Source organism: Pocillopora damicornis, chromosome 4, assembly GCF_964200805.1.
Source record: "Pocillopora damicornis chromosome 4, jaPocDami1.2, whole genome shotgun sequence".
NCBI classification, from domain to species: Eukaryota; Metazoa; Cnidaria; class Anthozoa; order Scleractinia; family Pocilloporidae; genus Pocillopora; species Pocillopora damicornis.
In genome coordinates, this window is record NC_142673.1 from 29,659,047 (window position 1) to 29,677,482 (window position 18,436).

General features: G+C 38.9%; 4 protein-coding genes and 2 pseudogenes across 6 annotated transcripts in view; 4 read left to right on the plus strand and 2 right to left on the minus strand.

Moving 5' to 3' along the window:
* The window catches only part of LOC113683694 (uncharacterized), an 8,904-nt gene extending 8,099 nt beyond the window's left edge, over positions 1-805 (minus strand). For both annotated transcript variants that reach the window (XR_016185885.1, XM_089203987.1), the window contains exons 1-2: positions 665-805; positions 1-31 (exon numbers count right to left, since the gene is read on the minus strand). The exon at positions 1-31 is cut by the window's left edge and continues 28 nt beyond it. The gene's annotated coding sequence lies outside the window, so the exon portion shown is untranslated. The remainder of the gene's footprint in view (positions 32-664) is intronic.
* LOC113683762 (uncharacterized) overlaps positions 1-4,972 on the plus strand; it is a 5,000-nt gene extending 28 nt beyond the window's left edge. Inside the window, exons 1-3 of the mRNA XM_027201047.2 lie at positions 1-106; positions 685-1,866; positions 2,659-4,972. The exon at positions 1-106 is cut by the window's left edge and continues 28 nt beyond it. Of these exons, the coding sequence (XP_027056848.2) occupies positions 4-106; positions 685-1,866; positions 2,659-3,146 (1,773 nt within the window). The 5' untranslated portion in view covers positions 1-3 and the 3' untranslated portion in view covers positions 3,147-4,972. The remainder of the gene's footprint in view (positions 107-684; positions 1,867-2,658) is intronic.
* Positions 4,973-5,149: 177 nt separating this feature from the next.
* LOC113683771 (uncharacterized) lies at positions 5,150-8,074 on the minus strand. Its single transcript, XM_027201057.2, has 2 exons — positions 7,740-8,074; positions 5,150-6,798 (listed from the first exon to the last, which is right to left on the minus strand). The coding sequence occupies exons 1-2, from the start codon at positions 7,753-7,755 to the stop codon at positions 5,672-5,674; spliced, it is 1,143 nt and encodes a 380-aa protein (XP_027056858.2). The 5' UTR covers positions 7,756-8,074; the 3' UTR covers positions 5,150-5,671.
* Positions 7,892-18,107, plus strand: LOC113683884 (uncharacterized). 2 transcript variants are annotated; one of them, XM_027201174.2, is made up of 3 exons: positions 7,892-8,038; positions 13,977-15,156; positions 16,359-18,107. In XM_027201174.2, the coding sequence occupies exons 2-3, from the start codon at positions 13,998-14,000 to the stop codon at positions 17,099-17,101; spliced, it is 1,902 nt and encodes a 633-aa protein (XP_027056975.2). In that variant the 5' UTR covers positions 7,892-8,038; positions 13,977-13,997; the 3' UTR covers positions 17,102-18,107. The 2 variants fall into 2 exon arrangements, with proteins under 2 accessions (XP_027056975.2, XP_027056982.2); XM_027201181.2 differs by having other exon boundaries at positions 7,900-8,038; positions 16,362-18,107.
* Positions 9,296-10,370, plus strand: LOC149047633 (uncharacterized; annotated as a pseudogene).
* On the plus strand, positions 10,368-11,513 carry LOC149047634 (uncharacterized; annotated as a pseudogene).
* Positions 18,108-18,436: the final 329 nt, after the last annotated feature.

Consider the following 18,436-nt stretch of genomic DNA (forward strand, 5'->3'; position numbering starts at 1 on the left):
AAAATGGCGACCCGTTTCCCAGAAGATGGATCTGAAAGCAAAAGTGTAAGGAAAGAAGACACAAAAGGTCAATTTAAGGAAAATATATCAAAACCCAGCTTAACTGGTGAGTTTTTGGTGATTATTGGGAGAAATTTGTGCAGATTCTTGCATCAGCGCGGCTTCTCGAGTGAATTCACATGGAAAATGCCTACCTCAGCGTATCTGAGAGTGTGTGTGTGAAATCTTAAGAATTTTGACACCCATCTGTTTGGATAGCTTTCCTGTGGCGAAAGTAACAAAATGGAAATTTGCAGTACTGCCTAATTAGCAGTGTTAATCAGTTCTTTGATAAGCTCCGATCGATTATTCGATTGAATCTTCGTTTCACCGCCATTGCGGAAGTAAAGCGAACCGAATTAGACTTATTTGAGAGTCTACTCACTTACACTAACACTGATTTCAGGTTTGTTTTGAATTCTTCTTTGAGAAAAGTCGTTTTGTTGTGTAGGATTGATACCCAAGGATCTCCGAAAATAGTGAAACCTGATTAAGGAGTGTGGCAATTATCAACGTGCGGTCCATAAAGTTGAATAAAATCGTTCTATTTACATCTTATACGCTTTACTAAAACTATAACTGCCGTCACAAGTATGACAGAGCCATGTGTAATTTACTCACTCGCCTTTTCAATTGCATTTCCAGGATCGCTGGTACAAGATCCAACTAAATTGAACGTTACCCTTGCAACAGATGCAGAGGGTTGGGACAAGTCTGTCAATGAACAATTTCTTCTTGAACTTGCTCAGAATCCTCAAGTAAGAGTCACTGGGTTTGTACCTAAGCACACCCCAAAGCAGAAAGACCATGCCAGGGATTTAAACATTGAGCTAGTTGATGCCAAAGAAGTCACAGGTTTTCCAGCAGTTGAGCTTCTAGCTTATCCACCTGACGATCTTGACATTGATATTCTCATCATACACTCCTATGGGCGTGACCTGGGGCGACAAGCACAGATCATAAAAGACAAGAAAAAGTGCCAGTGGGTTAATGTTGTCCATACTGTCAGTGAAGATCTAGAGAAATTTTCTGTTAAGAAATCTGCAGACCCAGCTGCAAATGATCAATTAACTGAACACGACCTCCAGACAAGATTGTGCGAGAAATCTGACCTTATCATTGCAATTGGCCCAAAAGTTACAGAAGCTTACAGAGCTGCTCTGAAGTACAGTGGTAAAGACCAGAGTGTGATTGATTTGACTCCTGGAATTATTGAAGAATTCCGCCTTGGTGTGCGCCGGGAAACTAAAGGCTCAGGTGAAATTTTCCGTGTGCTGCTCAGTGCCTCATCCAAGTATTTCTTGGTCAAAGGATGTGATATTGCCACTAAAGCTATCAATCTGTTACAAGATTCATCCTACCATCTTATATTTGTCAGACAGCCAAAGGATAATGAAGATCAGCTGAAGGAAGCCTTTCTTGATTTAGGAATCAATCAGCATCAACTCACCTTTAGAAGTTCTGGGAGCAAAGACTTCTGGCCAAGGTTGCTTTGTGAAGTGGATCTGGTCATCAAACCATCAAGAACAGAGGGTTTTGGCATAAGTGGTCTGCGCGCCATTTCAGCAGACGTCCCTGTTCTTGTGAGCGGAAACTGTGGTCTTGGCATGGTGTTGAAGTCATTACCCTCTGGAGCACAGCATGTAATTGATTCCGAAGAACCTCAGGCCTGGGCTGATGCGATAAAGAAAGTCAGGGCAAAGGCAGTGCAAGTTCGAAAAGCAGAATCAGAACAACTAAGGAATGATTACATGCAGCGATTCAACTGGAAGATGCAATGCAATGAAATTGTCAAGAAAATGTTTTCAATGAATCCACACAAATCTGGTGAGTTCGTTTACTGTAATTTTGATTTAATTAGGAACAGTTTAAGTTTAATTTGTGTTTGTCCTGTTTTTCACCCTCTACAGCCTAACATCAGTGTTTAAGGTCTCTATTATGTTGTTTATATGTTTCTTACTGACAGTACTTACATTAAAACAAGGAGAATTTGCTTAATAATCAAGAGCTTCTTAACCTTGTAATTATTTCCATTATTCTTATCACCTTAATATTTGATTCAGGGGTGATACTGTTGGGAGAAATAAGATGCTTATCACTCTCAGGGGCTTAGGGTTAATACATCCTGAGACAAGTATCATTAGTTAGTCTGAAGGCAGTGTCACAATTGTGAACTAAGAGTTGCTGGTGATGGTAACAGCAAATGTCCTTAGATGTCTTTAGGGCACACTGAGGTGCATTTGCATTTGGTTTTCTTGTAGGGAATTCAAGAAAAAATTGAATTACCAAGAAAAATATTTTTGAAATGCATGTAAGCTGAAGTTTGGCCTTCTGTTCAGGCACATGTTGGATGAGTTGCTCTTGATTTTTTTTTTTTTTTTGACAATAGATAATAGTCATCTTTGATTTTCAAAGCAGAGTAAAGTTGCAGGGAGAAAGGAAACTAATGAATTTTCAGTGAATAATTGCAACCTTAGAAAGCTGACTCTTGTTTACTCATTAGACTACTTCATTGTAAATTGCTGACTGATTCTGAACAGAAGTTCTTAAATTCAAATCTTTTTGTAAATATAGCATAAATATAAATAGGCAAGTTTATCACCTTTTTATATTTCTTAGAATACAGAAAGAAAGCTGTTGAGTGGCAGTTTGATGTTGCTGATACAACAAGAGATCTGCAGTCACTGCAAGTGAATCGCGATGATGTGGATGGAGGTCTGTCTTATCAGTATGAGACTGAGAAGATGAGTATTCAGGAGACAAGCCAGTTCCCTAGGACATACAAACGTGGAGACATATCACGTAGAAACATGGGAGTCAGTAATCTACCCCTTAAAGAATACAGAAAAGTTTGCCTAATGCTCAACACCAAGCGAGATCTGAAATTTGATGACTTCAGGATGCTTGCTGAGAAAGTTGGATTCAGCAGGGATGAGATACGGATGATTGAACAGGGTGAAAATCCTACTGACATGGTTCTGCAGACCTGGTCATCAAAGAGAGAGGCTACTGTTGGAAACTTAATTGACCTGTTGACAGGTGAGGACCTGGAGAGAATGGATGTGGCAAAGGTGCTTGAAGACTGGGTAAATGATACTTGTCATTAAACATTTAGAGTAAGGCTCCTCCCCAAGTCAGATTTGAATGTTCTTGATGTGGAAGAACAAGCAGATCTAGTTTTTATCAGTAAAAGTTTTGTACAGTATGGCAAGAAATTTGTAGACTTGGAGAAGAATGTTCTAGTTTTTTTTGTTTCCATAGAACCTCTGTTTTAACTTTGGTCAAATGATAGTTTATGAACTTTAAGTCAACTTTATTTGTGATGATCTTTTCTCAGGTCTTGATCTTGATGTGTAAGATTGGTAGCTTGTATCTAGCTCTTTTAAAAGTGCATGCCCTTTCAAAATTTAATTTCATGTAGTATTAAAACAGAGAATTTAGCCTAATGGCATTAGCTGGTAACATTAACCTAATTTTTCCTTTTGGTATGTAAAAAAAATAGTATTTAGAGAGTGGTTGAAGCCAGTGTTGAAACTAATCAACATAATCATCTTTGGCTGATTCTTTTATAGACAAGTAGTTGGTCAAGGTGACCTCTTTTGTCAACAACTGAGTACCTTTGTCTCGTATGTGGGAGAGAAATGGAAGGATGCTAGGATTTACACTGTTTTAGGTCACTATGCTGTGTTCTTGGGTAGTGTATTAACTCTCACAGGTCCTTGCTGCAGAAACAAGCTTAGTAACTAAGTTGTGGTAGCTGTATGAGTCAGTCTTGTAAGCAGAATTTTCCCTTTGTCACTTTGCATACAACAGATGTGACAAAAAATGAAACAATGCAAACAAATAACTTCTAGACAACATTTAAGTTTCAATTAGTATATGAAAGTAGTCTTGTCATAGATATCTATTATTTTTATAGTTAAATGGCTTGTATGTTCATTAATTCTTTAAAAAAGAATGTACTTGAATACATAGTCTAGAGTGTGTTAATGTTACACTTAACATATTTATACTTCTTTCATTTAGTTTTACACCAATTGTTAAGGTTATTTTAGTTAACTTTTTTTTAGGTGGTATGGTTAATAACAATGATGTGGAGCAAGTGTCAAACCTGATGAGTGTAAACATTAAAATTACTTAATGGGAGAATTGGTTTAGTAGAACGAGTGATTGAGTCTACATGTATTTTTTTTTTTTCATTTTTTTGCTTCCTTGCATGCTGCCTTAACTTGATGAGTTGACCAGTTTCCTGCTGCATGTTGAAATAATTATATTACATATGACCATCAACAATAATAAATTGCATATTAGGTCATGGGTTCAAATCCTGAATTTTTTTTCAAGCCTTATTTCAACTACTAGTTCAGTGGTGTTCTTAATTGTGAGGATCGATTCTATATTTGCATATTAGGCTATTTTAGTGTCTCAAAAGGAAATTCAAATCTGGACTCTCTTGGATGAAGTAACATCCACATCAGTTTGCCATTTTCTAAATTTGCCAGTATCACCATCAATTTTTTACAACCCAGCTAACATTAGTGTTCACTGATCTCTCTACTTTTCCTGTGGTGATGATAGGGAGAACATATGCCAGTCTGGAGTTTCTTAACTTGGTTATCATTTTCATAAATTTCATGAACTTTACATTTGATTCAGTTGTGAAACTGTGATAAGAAATAAGATTCCTGTTACTCTTATAACAAAGGTTAAGAAAAAGGGTCCTTATGAAATAATGGTTGCTTTGCATTCTTATTACTTGATAAGAGCTCAAAGTTTTACAATGACAAAAGATGCAAAAGCACTATATGCCTATTGACACTGTTTTGGCATGATGACCCTTCTCAAATTAGCTGCAAATGGATGTGTCTTGTTTTCTTTGTAAATTTTGTATCAAAACACATTTAGGAAAACCAATAAAGGCTGAATTTAAAAATTTTGGCTGTTGTTACTTCCCTGTAAATCAAAAGCTCATTAGAAAAGTAAAATGAAAATCTCAGTACAGGTTCTTTGAAATTATAGTGAACTTTAAGAAAAAGAGAGCCAGGTCTTGCAAAGTGGGATGTAGATGCCAGCCACTGTTATTAACCCCAACCAAAAACAGGCTAAAGTGTTTTTTGGAGTTACATTTATTTATTGATGACACCTTGAACTGATCAACTCTCTTGTCATTTGGAGTGAGTTCATATCCTAAGCTAAGCCAATACTTGATAACTTGCTGAGCAAGCTCGCTTGGTCAGAAAAGTAACTATGAACATTAACAAAAACTTCCAGAGAAACCTTTTTTCTTTGCTTTAAGCTTGGCAATGTACTGATATGTAGTGATCAAATGCATTATGCTATGCAAGTTGTTTTGAGCTAGACCAACATGCAGCTATTAAGTTTTGTCTTCAATAATGAACAGTAAAAATGGTAATAATATTTTGAAAAAGCCCTATCATGGCTTTAGTTCACAACATAATTTCAGAATGTTAGACCTATGAGCTACATTGTCAGTCAACACAGAGATTTAAATTGTATGGTATCTATAATCAAATTGGGCAAAATACTGAGTCTCAAACTACCTAACTTCCAGCAAACTCTACTCCCTTTTTCTAATACGTAGTGGTAAACTTTGAGTCTGAGGAGGATGTGACTAAATCATGGTGAGCATTTTTTCAACAAGGTTTTCACACTGATCTTTCCAGTTGAATTGCCCAGTGTACTCTTTTCTTAAAGACTCTGCCTCTGCATTGCGCCCTTTTGCATCCTTTGCTTTAACTTCTTTGATCTTGTCAGCCCAGACCTGGGGATCATTGGACTCCACAACATGGTTTGCTCCTGAGGGTAACTTCTTCAGAGCTGCACCAAGGCCAATATTTCCGCTGACTAGGACAGGAAGGTCAGCAGAAATGGCTCGGACACCACTTATTCCAAAACCTTCTGTTCTGGATGGTTTTATGACAAGGTCTGCTTCACGGAGAAGATTGTTCCAATCCTCACTGCTTTTTGCAACTTTGACAGTGAGTTGGTCAGGATTAATGCCCTCCTGGAGCAAAGCTTGGGTCATCTCTGTTACATTCTCACTAGGCTTCACAACAAACATAAGGTGGATGGATGGTGTACCGGTTAGTTTGATTGCTTTAGCAGCAATGTCGCAGCCTTTGATCTTGAAATATTTGGATGAACCACTGATCAACACACGGAACACTTCACTGTCATCTTGAGGGGGTCGTACACCAACAAGGTTGAGGAAAATTCCTGGTGTCAGGTCAATGACCTCTTTCTGTATTCCACCAAGTTGGAAAGCTGATCTGTAAGCTTCTGCCACTTTGGGTCCAATTGCAACCACAATATCAGCTTGTTTGCACAATGCAAGTTGCAACTCATGCTCAGATGTATGCTCAGGTGCAAATGGCACAAGTTCCTCACTCACAGTGTGCAGAACATGAAGCCACTTGCAATTCTTGGTCTCCTTAATAATCTGTGCTTGTCGACCCACTTCATGTCCATAAGACTGCATCATCAAGACATCAATATTGAGACCATCAGGTGGATAAGCCAGCAAGTCTGCTGATGAATGCCCTGAGATATCTTTTGCATCAACAAGCTCAATGCCTAACTTCTGAGCTGCATCTCTCTGCTGCTGAGTGTTTTGAGGTACAAATCCAGTAACCTTCACTTTTGGGTTGCTGGCAAGCTCAAGAAGTAACTGGCCATTCACAGCTTTGTCCCAGCCCACATTACTAGCAACCAAGGTGACATTCAGTTTCTGTGCATTTCCTGAAAGTAAAATTTTAAACAGTTACTTTAAATTATTTAATAACTATAATAATATGTTAGGTTAGGTTAAAATATTGGTGACCATATTATGACTATAACTGTAATAAAGAGATTAATTCTGCATTCTTTCCTCTTGAGCAGACATTTTGGGTGACTTATTTTGTCCAAAATTGAAAAAGGTAGGGTTTAGAAAGATAATTATAAGGTGGCATTTATAATCCATACTTCATCTAATGAGAGTTCAGTAGCTCTTGTAAGACTTAATACCTCTTTTTCTAGAGGAAAGGTAGATGTTAATCTGTAACCTTAATTTTAAGTGCAGTGAATTGATTATAATCATTCATTTAATTCTTAATAAAGAGACCACAACTTTTAGTTTGCAAGACATGTTTCGACATTCTTATGTCATCTTCAGTTGTAAATGCGATTTTAACGGTTGTACATTTGAATTTATATGAAATTACATTACAAATTACGTCATATTGTTTACGTACGATTTGAATATTAAATACGAAAAGACGTGACAAAGCACGCGCGAGTTCAAGTATAACATTTGTCATCAATGTGCATTTCGTACGACGAACCTTCAACATTTCCTCCACTTCCGTCTTCAAAGCAAAACTGCTGACGAATCAAATTAGTGCGCACTTTCAGCTTAGCGCGCTTAGTGTATGTGCTTGTGATTTTCTCACACATAGCAGTGAAAATTTTAATTTATTGAGGATAAAAGCGGATGGTAGCAGTAACTTATCTCAATTATTAAGGGCATATATGGTTAAAAGTTGACCCATTTTGGAAGAATTTGACTAAGGCTGATTTTAGCACGCACGAGAACATAGAGAGAGCTGTGTCTGATTGCACCTCGAATCTCGCTGAACACTGTAGTACATGAACTCAGATGATTAAAATGTGCTCTTCAAGAACGAAAAGATTAGTCTCACCTGTAATACCTGACATTTTGAATCATGTGGTACTCAAGATCAAAAAGATGAGAATCGAGAGTTTTCGCGAGGGTTTTCGACTATACTCAGTTACTGGTACTGTCAAATGGTCTGACCGAGGGAGTACTGGAGACGGCTTGTTTCACTTCCTTAATTTCCGCGAAAGTGAAACCCGGGGGGTGTTTGGCAAGTTTGGTGCGATGCAGAAGCGACTCCAGAAGCCGAGACAAGAATGAGAAGCGAAGGAAACCATCCCAGCTACAGCGAATCAATAACCATAAATGAATGTTACATTGCAAGTAAGTTCTACAAATTTAAATTCTCTGCAGCTAATCTGCAAAAGATCAAAACCGAAAGAGGAAAACGCAATGGATTCCCCATTAAGAAACGAAAATGAAAGAATCGGTGTTAGTCCTATTCATCTTTTGCTCGCGTATGAGGTGATTCCAGCTGTTAGGTTCTTAACTCCTATGCAGTTTTGTTTTCGATCAATATTTAGACAATGCGCATAGTGATTACTCGATCGCGTCATCTAGTAATCGCAGCTGCCGAGTTGATTTCAAATCCTGAAAATTAAATATAGATTGTTGTTTTCATTCTGCCTCTTGTCATGTATTAAATGTAGCACTTTCAATCGATCAAAGTCAATCAGGGATACAGTTGCTTGATCATGATAATATTCTTTATAATATTCTTTAATCAGGGCGAAGGGATCAAGCTTCAAAATCTGTTTTTGGGAAAGACACTTTCCTCTTACAGTATCTCTATCTGCTAAGCGTGTCTGTGGGTGCCATAAAACTGTAATGGGAACCAGACAAAACTGATATTGGGAGGTTTCCTTGCAGTGGACAAGCATCCCATTAGGGAATGAGGGCAGGAAGGGCGAAGTAGCAACAGGGGTGGATCCAGGGAAGGGGTGTAGAGGATGTGCTCCCCCCTTGCCTGAGATGACCTGTCACTGTTTTATTGGTGTTGAAGTAAAACATGAGACAAAATTAAGGAATTCTTGTGAAATACAGCAGCTGTTAAAAATTATTATTATATTATTCTTGGCAGTTTACATTATGTTATTATGACAGACTGATAAATTTATTAAGTAAGAACATTTTAACATTGCAGTTAGTAAGCTGATATTTAAAATGAGTTCTAAAAAAAATAACAAATGCATAGTCCTTTAAAACAACCAACCATATAGAATATATGTCAATAAGTATCTGATTTACTTGTTTATTAGACTTATTATACGCAAAACTAATACCTACTCTATGAAAATATAGCAACAGTGTTGTCACTTGTAACAAGTTAAACAAGAAGACCACCTTGTTGCATAATCAGCAATTCATTTGAGTTATCATCAATCCATTTCTTTCGTGTCACGTTTTGTCACAATATAAATACTTGTCAATGAGTGTATATTGTCCCAACTGTAATATATGCAGAAATGCTACCAAATATATAAACTCATGAGTTTAGTTTGATATAGAATTATTACTTTCATTTGTGTGTGTGTGAATAAAGAACTTTTGCAGAACCGAGTAGTTAACATGGTGTCAGGATTTAACAAACCCAGCTAAGACTAACGTCAACAGTGATCACCACCAGCTCTTCAAAAACATCAACCCTCTCAATCTACAATGGCTGCATTGGAGCATTTACCGGCACCGAAAGGAAACTTCACACCTGGCCCCAAATGTTACCAAAAGTGCTTGGATTGGGTTGAGGAATGTGAACTTCTTTTGAATGGTCCACCAGCTTTGAAGAGCAAAGCTGTGAAAGCAAATTATGTTCTCATTTGAGCAGGAAAAGCAGGAAAAGCTGGAAGAACACACATTAAGTCACTGAATCTCACCATGGAAGAGAAGAGAGATCCAAGTGTGCTGTTAAAAAAGTTCATGGAGTGGACAAAGCCGAAATCCAATGCACTTGCAGCCGCATCAAACTTCCGCGGCCTGGAGCAAGGTGATCTTAGCCTTGCACAGTACATTGACAAAGCCACTATTCTTTGCAACCAGTGTGAATATCCTCCAGAAGCTTGTGATTGACTACTTCGAGATGCAATAGTTATTGGACTATGCTCCAAAGAGGCCTATTACAAATGCATTGAAAAAGGTTCAGAATTGATGCTAGAAGAGGCAATAGAAATTACTCAGAATCAGGACGCCACAGCACACCAAGTCGGTTACATGTGACCGGAATTCAAAGGCGAACCCCTACAAATGGAAGTTCATAAACTCCAAGGAAACAGGCAATCAAGAGCCAGCCAGAACAGACGGCAGCCACAAAGACCAGCTTCCAATGATCAGAAACAAGGAAGGTCAAAGAGGGAAACTTGTTTCTACTGTGGAGCAAAACCATCACATCCCAAAAGTGAGTGTCCTGCAAAGAAGGCAAAGTGCTTCAAATGTGGGAAGGAAGGGCATTACGGTTCCATGTGCAAATCAAAGAGTAAAGATGCACATGTTAATGAGTTACAAGTCTAGTCTACAACAGCTTCTGAGTGTGTGGACTGTGTACTGAATGAATACAAGCCAGTTTACTTTAACGCACCTATTCATCACCTCAAGACAGTAACAGTGGAAAGTCTCAATCATCCAAAACCAGAACCTCACATCCCCCCACTACAGCTCAGCCAGGAATCTTCATCACAAATCTTCCAGATTGACTGCAAGGTTGATACCGGTGCAAGTTGTAACATTCTGCCGTTGTACATGGCTAAAGCACTCTTTGGAAACAACTTGAAGTTGGGCAAACCAACCGTGAACCTCAAAGGCTACAATGACAGTCCAGTGGAAAACCTGCATTGTGTACCTTTACCATGGTAACAAGATATTCAGAGTTTTGTGTGAAGTTGCAGACAGCAAAGGTCATATGATCCTAGGCAGAAAGTAAGCATTAATCATGGAATACGTCAATTTCCCTGAAATCCAGAAATCTGCTGTCCAAGCTAAAACAGATAAGTCTATCAAAACACTCGTGGAAGAGCCCGCGAAAACCACTGATGGTCCAGTAATTCCAAGAGTTCAGAAATGCACTGATCCAGTGGTACCAGTGATCCAAAGGAGCACTAAAGAGAAGATAACTATTAATGGAAGGACACACTCATTGCCCACAGCTAAGGATTACTTACTGCTGGAATACGCCAAAGAGTTTCAAGGCATAGGAACTTTGCCAGGTGGACCTTATCATATCCAGTTGAAGAAAGGCTACAAACCCATTCAACACCCACCGTGCCAAGTTGCAGTCAGCCTAAAACCACTCTACAAAGCAGAATTGGAGAGATTGACACAGCTTGGAGTCATTAAAGAAGTAAGGGAGCTCACCGAGTGGATTAACTCGATTGTTCCAGTTAAGAAACCAGATGGTTCCTTACAACTATGTCTTGATCCAAAGATCTCAACCGAGCGATGAAGAGGAATCAGTGGTACAGCAGGACAGTCGATGATATCTTACCAGAATTAGCAGATTTGAAGTATTTCAGCTTGCTTGACGTGAAATCAGGGTATTGGCATGTCTCTGTTGACAAAGAAAGCAGTTTCCTGACAACTTTCAATACACCCTGGGGTAAATACCGATGGCTACGCCTACCCTTTGGGCTAAAGGTATCAGGAGATGTTTTTCAGGAAAGAATTGACAGAGTACTGAAAAGTGTACCCAAATAGTGTTGGAATCATTGACAATATCCTTTGCCACAGCAACGAAGAAACTACCCATGAAATTGCAGTCATCACCCTGCTAGAAACAGCGAGAGTTAACAATCTCACTTTCAATGCAAACAAATTTGTGTTCAAGTCTCAAGATTGTGCATTCTTCAGAGGAAACCTTACCCCAGCCAGGTATAGGATGGACCCCAAAAAGGTGCAAGCCATCACAGAGATGAAACCACCAGAGAACCTTCAAGATTTGCAAAGCTTCCTAGGACTGGTAAAGTACCTAAACCGGTTCAGTCCAGCACTGGCAGGTTTAACAGCACCGCTTAGAACGCTCTGTAAGAAGGATACTCTCTTTACCTGGGAAAGCTCACAACAAACAGCATATGAGGCTATCAAAAAAGAGATTACAAGTGCACCAGTGTTGGCATAATTTGATTGGGGTAAGGCTAGCACTATTCAGTCAGATGCATCCAAGAAAGGTTTAGGAGCAGTTCTTATCCAAGATGATAAGCCTGTGATCTACGCACCTAGAGCCCTCGCTGAGACGGAACAATCTTACTCTAACATTGAACAAGAGCTGCTTAGTGTTGTTTTTGCTCTTGAAAGATTTCATCATTATGTGTATGGATACACAGCGACAGTTCAAACAGATCACAAGCCATTGGTCAGCGTATGGAAGAAATTCATAGTGTGCAACTCACCGCCTTCAGAGGCTATTGCTGAGACTATCCCAGTATGTCGTAAACATTGAATACATGAAAGGGAAGGATAATGTCGTAGCTGATGCACTGTCCAGAGTGTCTCCCCAGCCAGCACCTAAAGAAGGAGAAGACGAGGAAGATTTTATCTCAGTTCACATGCTCACAGAGGAAATCCCTGCTGATTCTATGAGAGTTGGAGATTTCAGACGCGCAACTGTAGAAGACACTATTTCCGGTTCACTGATGTAAGTGATTGCAAATGGATGGCCTGAATTAAAGAAAGATTGCCACCCACTTCTTGTAGACTACTGGAGCTACAGAGAAGAGATCAGCGCCGAGAATGGTCTACTCTTCAAAGGCCATCGACTCATAGTTCCTGAGAAATTGCGTAGCAGAGTCCTCCAAACTTTCCACGAGGGTCATTTTGGTTTTGAGAAGATGCAACTAAGAGTCCGAGAAGCAGTATTCTGGCCAGGAATAATCTCAGATTTACTACAGGCAGCACAGGGTTGTGAAGTGTGCCAGACGTTCTCAAGGAGCCAACAATGTGAGACACTGTTGCCCCGTGAAGTTCCTCAAGGACATTGGGAGAAGTTAGGAATTTATTTCTTTGAGTTTCAGTCTACTACCTACCTCCTGATAGCAGACTACTACAGAAGGTTTCCTGTGATCCGGAAAATACGCAGCACCAACACAAGTGCTACCACCGAGATTCTGAAGCAAGTGTTTAGCGAATATGGAGTGCCTCAAACTGTTATGACAGACAACGGCCCCCCATTCTCGTTGAAGGAATTTGCAGCCTTTGCAAACCAATACCGCTTTGACCACATCATGTCTAGTCCTTGTTACCCACAGAGTAATGGTTTCATCAAACATATGGTGCAGACGGTCAAGCAGTGTATGAAGAGATGTGCAGCCACAGAACACCATCCAAGCTTAGCTATGTTGATCTACAGAGCCACACACCTTACTACCAGCATACCATCACCTGCAGAGCTATTGAGTGGATAAAAGTACAGAGCATTACTTCCAACCAAATCCCCTATCCAGAATCCTCATTACCAGGTTGTCTGAGAGCAAATGGTGAAAGACAAGATCAAAATGTGCGAACACTACAAAAAAACTGCAAGGGATCTACCTTCACTGCCACAGAATCAGAGAGTGTATGTACAAGTTCACCCCCAGTGTAACCAATGGATTCCAGCAACCATTACCAAAACACCAGTAGCATCTCAACCAAGATTGTACAGTGTTGAAACTACGAAGGGAGTCCAGTTAGTGAGGAATCGTTGCTTTATTCATCCAGCACAAGAGATTGCTCCCATACCTGCTGAAAGTATGAAGCATGGCGGCAGCAGTAACAGCAAATGACCAAGACATGTGATTACAAGACCTAAAAGACTTATAGAGACAAGTTAATTAGTTTCAGCGTTTCAGTTAAGGCCTAAGTTTTTTTTTTTAGTAGAGGGGAGATGTTGCATAATCAGCAATTCATTTGAGCTATCATTAATCCTATTCATTCCGCCATTCACGTCTTGTCACGTTTTGTTGCAATGTAAGTACTTGTCAATGAGGGTATATTGTCCCAACCGTAATATGTGCAGAAATGCTACCAAATATATAAACTCGTGAGTTTAGTTCAATATAGGATTATTACTTTCATTTGTGTGTGTATGAATAAAGAACTTTTGCAGAACCAAGTAGTTAACACACCTTGTCATAAACCTTCTTCTTCCTTGCTTGCTTTTGAAATTTTTTTCAGTCACCCATCAGTCATGTCATTCTTTAGTAAGAGCAAATACTCTTAGTTATACCTGACTCTAGATGACACAGTTGAGTTTGAATTTTCAAATAAAATTTAGTTTTCTTTCCTCCTTTTTCCACAGTTGGCTTCTCAGCAGTAAAATATGGAGAAATGTAGATTAAACATAACCTTGGCCACTGGTGCAGTTGGATGGAACACATTGGTGAACAACCAGTTACTTATTGAACTTGCAAAAAATTCAAAAGTGAAAGTGACTGGACTTGTGCCAAGAAGCACCCAGGAACAGAAAGAACAGGCCAAGAAGTTAAATGTTGAACTTGTTGATGGCCAAGAACTAGATGGCTTTTCTTCAATGGAACTCCTGTCTTTCCCACCAGATGATCTTGAAATTGATGTTTTGTTCATGCACTCATATGGGCTTCATGAGGGAAAACATGCACAGAACATAAGAACAGCTAAGAAATGTAAATGGTTTCACATCATCCATACCATTGGCGAAGAACTTGCTAAATATATGGATAACAAATGTGAGCAGGAGTCAGAGCACCAGCTACAGCTTAAACTGAGTCGGAAAGCAGACTGTGTAATTGCAATTGGTCCCAAAGTAGCAGACACCTTCAGATCTGAACTGTGTCATTGTGGAAAGAGCAATGATGTCATTGATTTAACTCCAGGGATCATGAAGGAATTGGTAGATGTGCGAGAATTCCAACAACGTGGAGAAATCTTCCGCATCTTGATCAGTGCAACATGGTTTGCAAAGTATTACAAAGTAAAGGGGCTGGATATTGCAGCCAAGGCCATGACGTTCTTGAAAGAGGTATCATGCCATCTGATCTATATTGTCAACAAAGATGAAGATACTGAAGACCTCAAGAACCAACTCCTTCAGGAAGGGATTGAGCTGAACCAGCTTACTGTGCGACGTTTGCAAAGTTCTAACTTGGAAAATTGGAAGAGTCAGCTGTGTCAAGTCAATCTTATCATTATGCCAGCACGAACAGAGGGCTTCGGCACAACCAACCTCCGTGCTATTTCTGCTGACCTCCCAGTACTTGTCAGCCAGAATTGTGGTTTTGGAATGGCTCTGAAGAAATTACCCTCTGGAGAAAAACATGTCATTAAATCAAATAAACCTGAAGTTTGGGCAGAGAGGATAAAAGAAGTCCTAGAAAAAAGCCCAGAAGATCTGATGTCAGAAGCGAAGAAGCTTCGCAAAGAGTATGAGGAAAAATACAACTGGGAGAAGCAATGTGAAGATCTTGTTGACAGAATGCTTACAATGTTTCCAAGCAAACAAGGTGTGTTTGATTTATCAAAGATTCACAGAGTGCTTGTCCACACTAAGAGAAGGTTCACTTTGAGAGCTAGCTCTAATGGTATAGCAAAATTTAATGTTGGTGAATTGTTGATTTACCTGAATTTACTCCCACTCCAGTTTTTTTTTTCTCTGAAGAGTTATAGTATCACATTTTTTTCTGCATTGTACAAGAGGTAATTTCAATGGCATCATATATCATTCAATAAAATACCTATGAATGCCTTGAGTTACAACTGTTGAGTGAGTCTCAACTATTACAAATTGAATACAAAATTTCTGCAAAAAGTTGTTCTTATTTTTTCTTATATTTTGAAAAAGGGAAACCAAAGCTCTGCTCTTGATACTTTTAACTCAAACTGCCTTTCACTAGCATTGTGTTTACATCTTTTGTCCTCAATGTAGTCCCTTTATTGGGAGACGCAGTGGCCAGAGGTCTGTGTTCAAGATCAGGCAGGTCAATGTGTTGTGTTCTTGGGCAAGACACTTTTAGCCTCTCTCCACCCAGGAGTATGAATGGGTACCACCTAATTTTCAGGGAAGCCTGAAGAAATGCAGGGGGGGGGGGTAACCTTGTGATGGACAGTGGAGCATTCTATCCAGGGGAAGTGGTAATACCCCTATTTGCATCATGATACATTGAGACCTGGATAAACTCTAGCTGGGTGGGCCACTAGGGTTATGTACAGTCACTCTACCCTTACTTTTACTCTCTTTATGTAACAAATAGAGAAGCCTTGACTGTGCTCTGTTCTGTTGTAAAGCAGGAAAGAAACAGTTAGAGCACGAAAGAAGTGTAGGGAGGAACACAAGACATAGTTGAGTGTGTCTCTCCACTTCTTGAGTGCTCAGCTTGAGTGCTCAGCTTGAGTCCTCAGCTCTGTGTTTTGTACTCTGGTAGATTATAATGTGGCTTGGGTTCAATTTTCGAACTTGGTGTCTATCAAATGTGGGTTCATTTTGTTATTGGTTTTTGTCCTTGCTCAAGAATTTTTCACAGGGAACTCTACTTTTGTTTTCCTCTCTCCACACACAAAAAAGAATAACACTCCAACTCCCAATTTAACATGGAAACAGTGAGCAAAGAAATACTTTGTGGTTTTTTTATTTGTGTATGTTTTGATATATATTTTTCATTGTTTTTAGCAACTTGATTAAAAGAATGTCTTTTCTTTCTCTCTTCAGAAGATTTCAAACAATGTGTTGAGCACGGTGAAGAGTCTGACCAAGCAAGGGGAGGGGATCCAGAAGTCCAGCAATATGAAACCGAGGTAATGGTATATGAGGAGAGAATGCATGAAAATGGTAACCTTGGAAGCCCAGAGCTGAGGCTTGCAGGAAAAAAGAAAATCAACCAAAGTGAGAGAAAAGCTAACAAGGAGATGGTTGATGTTCTCCAGAGCAGGACTCAGGAACTGAGCCTTGTAACAAGAGAGTCTGAAAGTAAGAACATGGACTACAAGGAAAAGGTTGAAATTGTCCAGGAGAGGACTCAGGAGGTGGGCCATGCAGCAGCAAAGGAGGTCAAGGAAAATGGAAGTGGATTTGATCAGGCAGATGGTGCCGCAGCAACATTAGATAGTGTTAATGATAGTAAATCAAACAGGAATCAGACAGGAAAGCCTATCAAAGCTCAAGACATTCCTTATTCTATTTTGAGTAAAATCTGCATGAAACTTAACATAAAGAATGACTTGTCTTTTAAAGATTTTCGCCTGCTTGGAGAAAAAATGGGATTTGATAAAGATTTGACAAAAGTTTTAGAACAGAAAAGTAATCCTACCTATGAACTTCTTCAAATATGGCATTCAAATCCTGAATCAACTGTGGAAAATCTTTTAATGATACTCAAAGATGATGAAATGGGGAGATGGGATGTTGCAACCATTCTCGAAGACTGGTTGGAAAAAAAAGGGATTAAGAATTAGTTATAAATAATGAAGAGTGTATAATATTAGGGTGGTTTGGCAGGAGGAGACAAATGTTTTCAGTGTTAATTACAGTTGATACACTGCACTGATAGATGAGGTGCTGAAATATTTTCAGTGGCAGAACAAGCATGTGAAGGGTGTTTCCTGCAATTTAAATTGTGAGATTTAATCAGCAAATGTAAAAATGTTAGCATAAAAAGTACAAAGGTAGGAAATATTATAGGAGTATAACTGTTGTAGTAGTGGAGGAGTTGAAAAAGACTGATAAACTGTTTTAAAAACCTTTTAGTTTTTGAATTTGGAATTTTAGTCTTTTTGCATTAGTCATCAATCTTAGGTTGACAATATTAGCACAAATAAAAGTTTTTGTGAATCACAAGTCACAGAAATTGACAAGCACAACTGTGTAGCAATCATAGCCAAAGCTGTTTATTTTTCTAAATTAGATGGCTTTTTAGCTCAGTGTTCTCCACAGATTTTGAAGAAGTCTGCTGTGATGGTAAAGTAACCAGAGCTTACAAATCAAGTGCAAATTCAAGCTACGCTCGAAATTGTCTTACAAAAAAGAGAGATTGTTTTCTGTGGCTTTGTCAAACAAAAGTAGCGGGCACTTGAGACGTGAGTATCCAGCAAAAACGCCGGCTGCCAGGGCTTGTGGAGAACACTGTAAGCATTTATATATAGACTAAGTAAGTACTGTATGAAAGTGGTTCATAAGCAGAGGGTATCCATGTAATGGCCTCTCACCTGGTACTAACTTAAAAATAAATATCTGTGATTGATTATAATAATAATAACTCAAAATAGATATTTGCCATTGAAATTGGGAGAAAAGAAATGTGATACCACTTAAAGTAGTGTCACAAAGAGGAGAAGTCTTTGGTTTGAAGTTTTCTTTTTTATGTTTAAGCGTAACTTTACTTATATTTTATTTAAGAAAAGGTGATCTTTTGTGAAAATGTCACATTTACAATTGTAAATAAAGACACATTGTATCTGTGAAGTTTTGGTTGTGGTTAACATATACTTCCAGTATACAAACACAATGAAATTTTAATGAACAAACTCTTGGATCCTCAGTCAGTCTTCTTAGGTTATTTCCTTTGTTCCGGTTGTTCACCTTGATTAATTTGCGTTGGGTTTAATACAGAAGTCAGAATCTCTCTTAAAATATGTTTTGAGGACACTATGTGTAGCGTTATATGAAGGAATTTCACATATTTCGGTAATTTCGCGGGTCACCAAATCGTTCGGACCCTAATTGCTACATGTGGGCCCACTCTTTTCAAGGGATTACTTTTTGTAGACGTAGGCAGACATCTACATAGACAT

What these genes read in the sequence shown, in the direction of transcription:
- LOC113683884 (XM_027201174.2), top strand. Translation starts at nt 13,998, where the DNA reads ATGGAGAAATGTAGATTAAACATAACCTTGGCCACTGGTGCAGTTGGA. An exon ending in AATGTTTCCAAGCAAACAAG is followed by an intron (nt 15,157 to 16,358) that starts GTGTGTTTGATT and finishes TTCTCTCTTCAG; the next exon opens with AAGATTTCAAACAATGTGTT.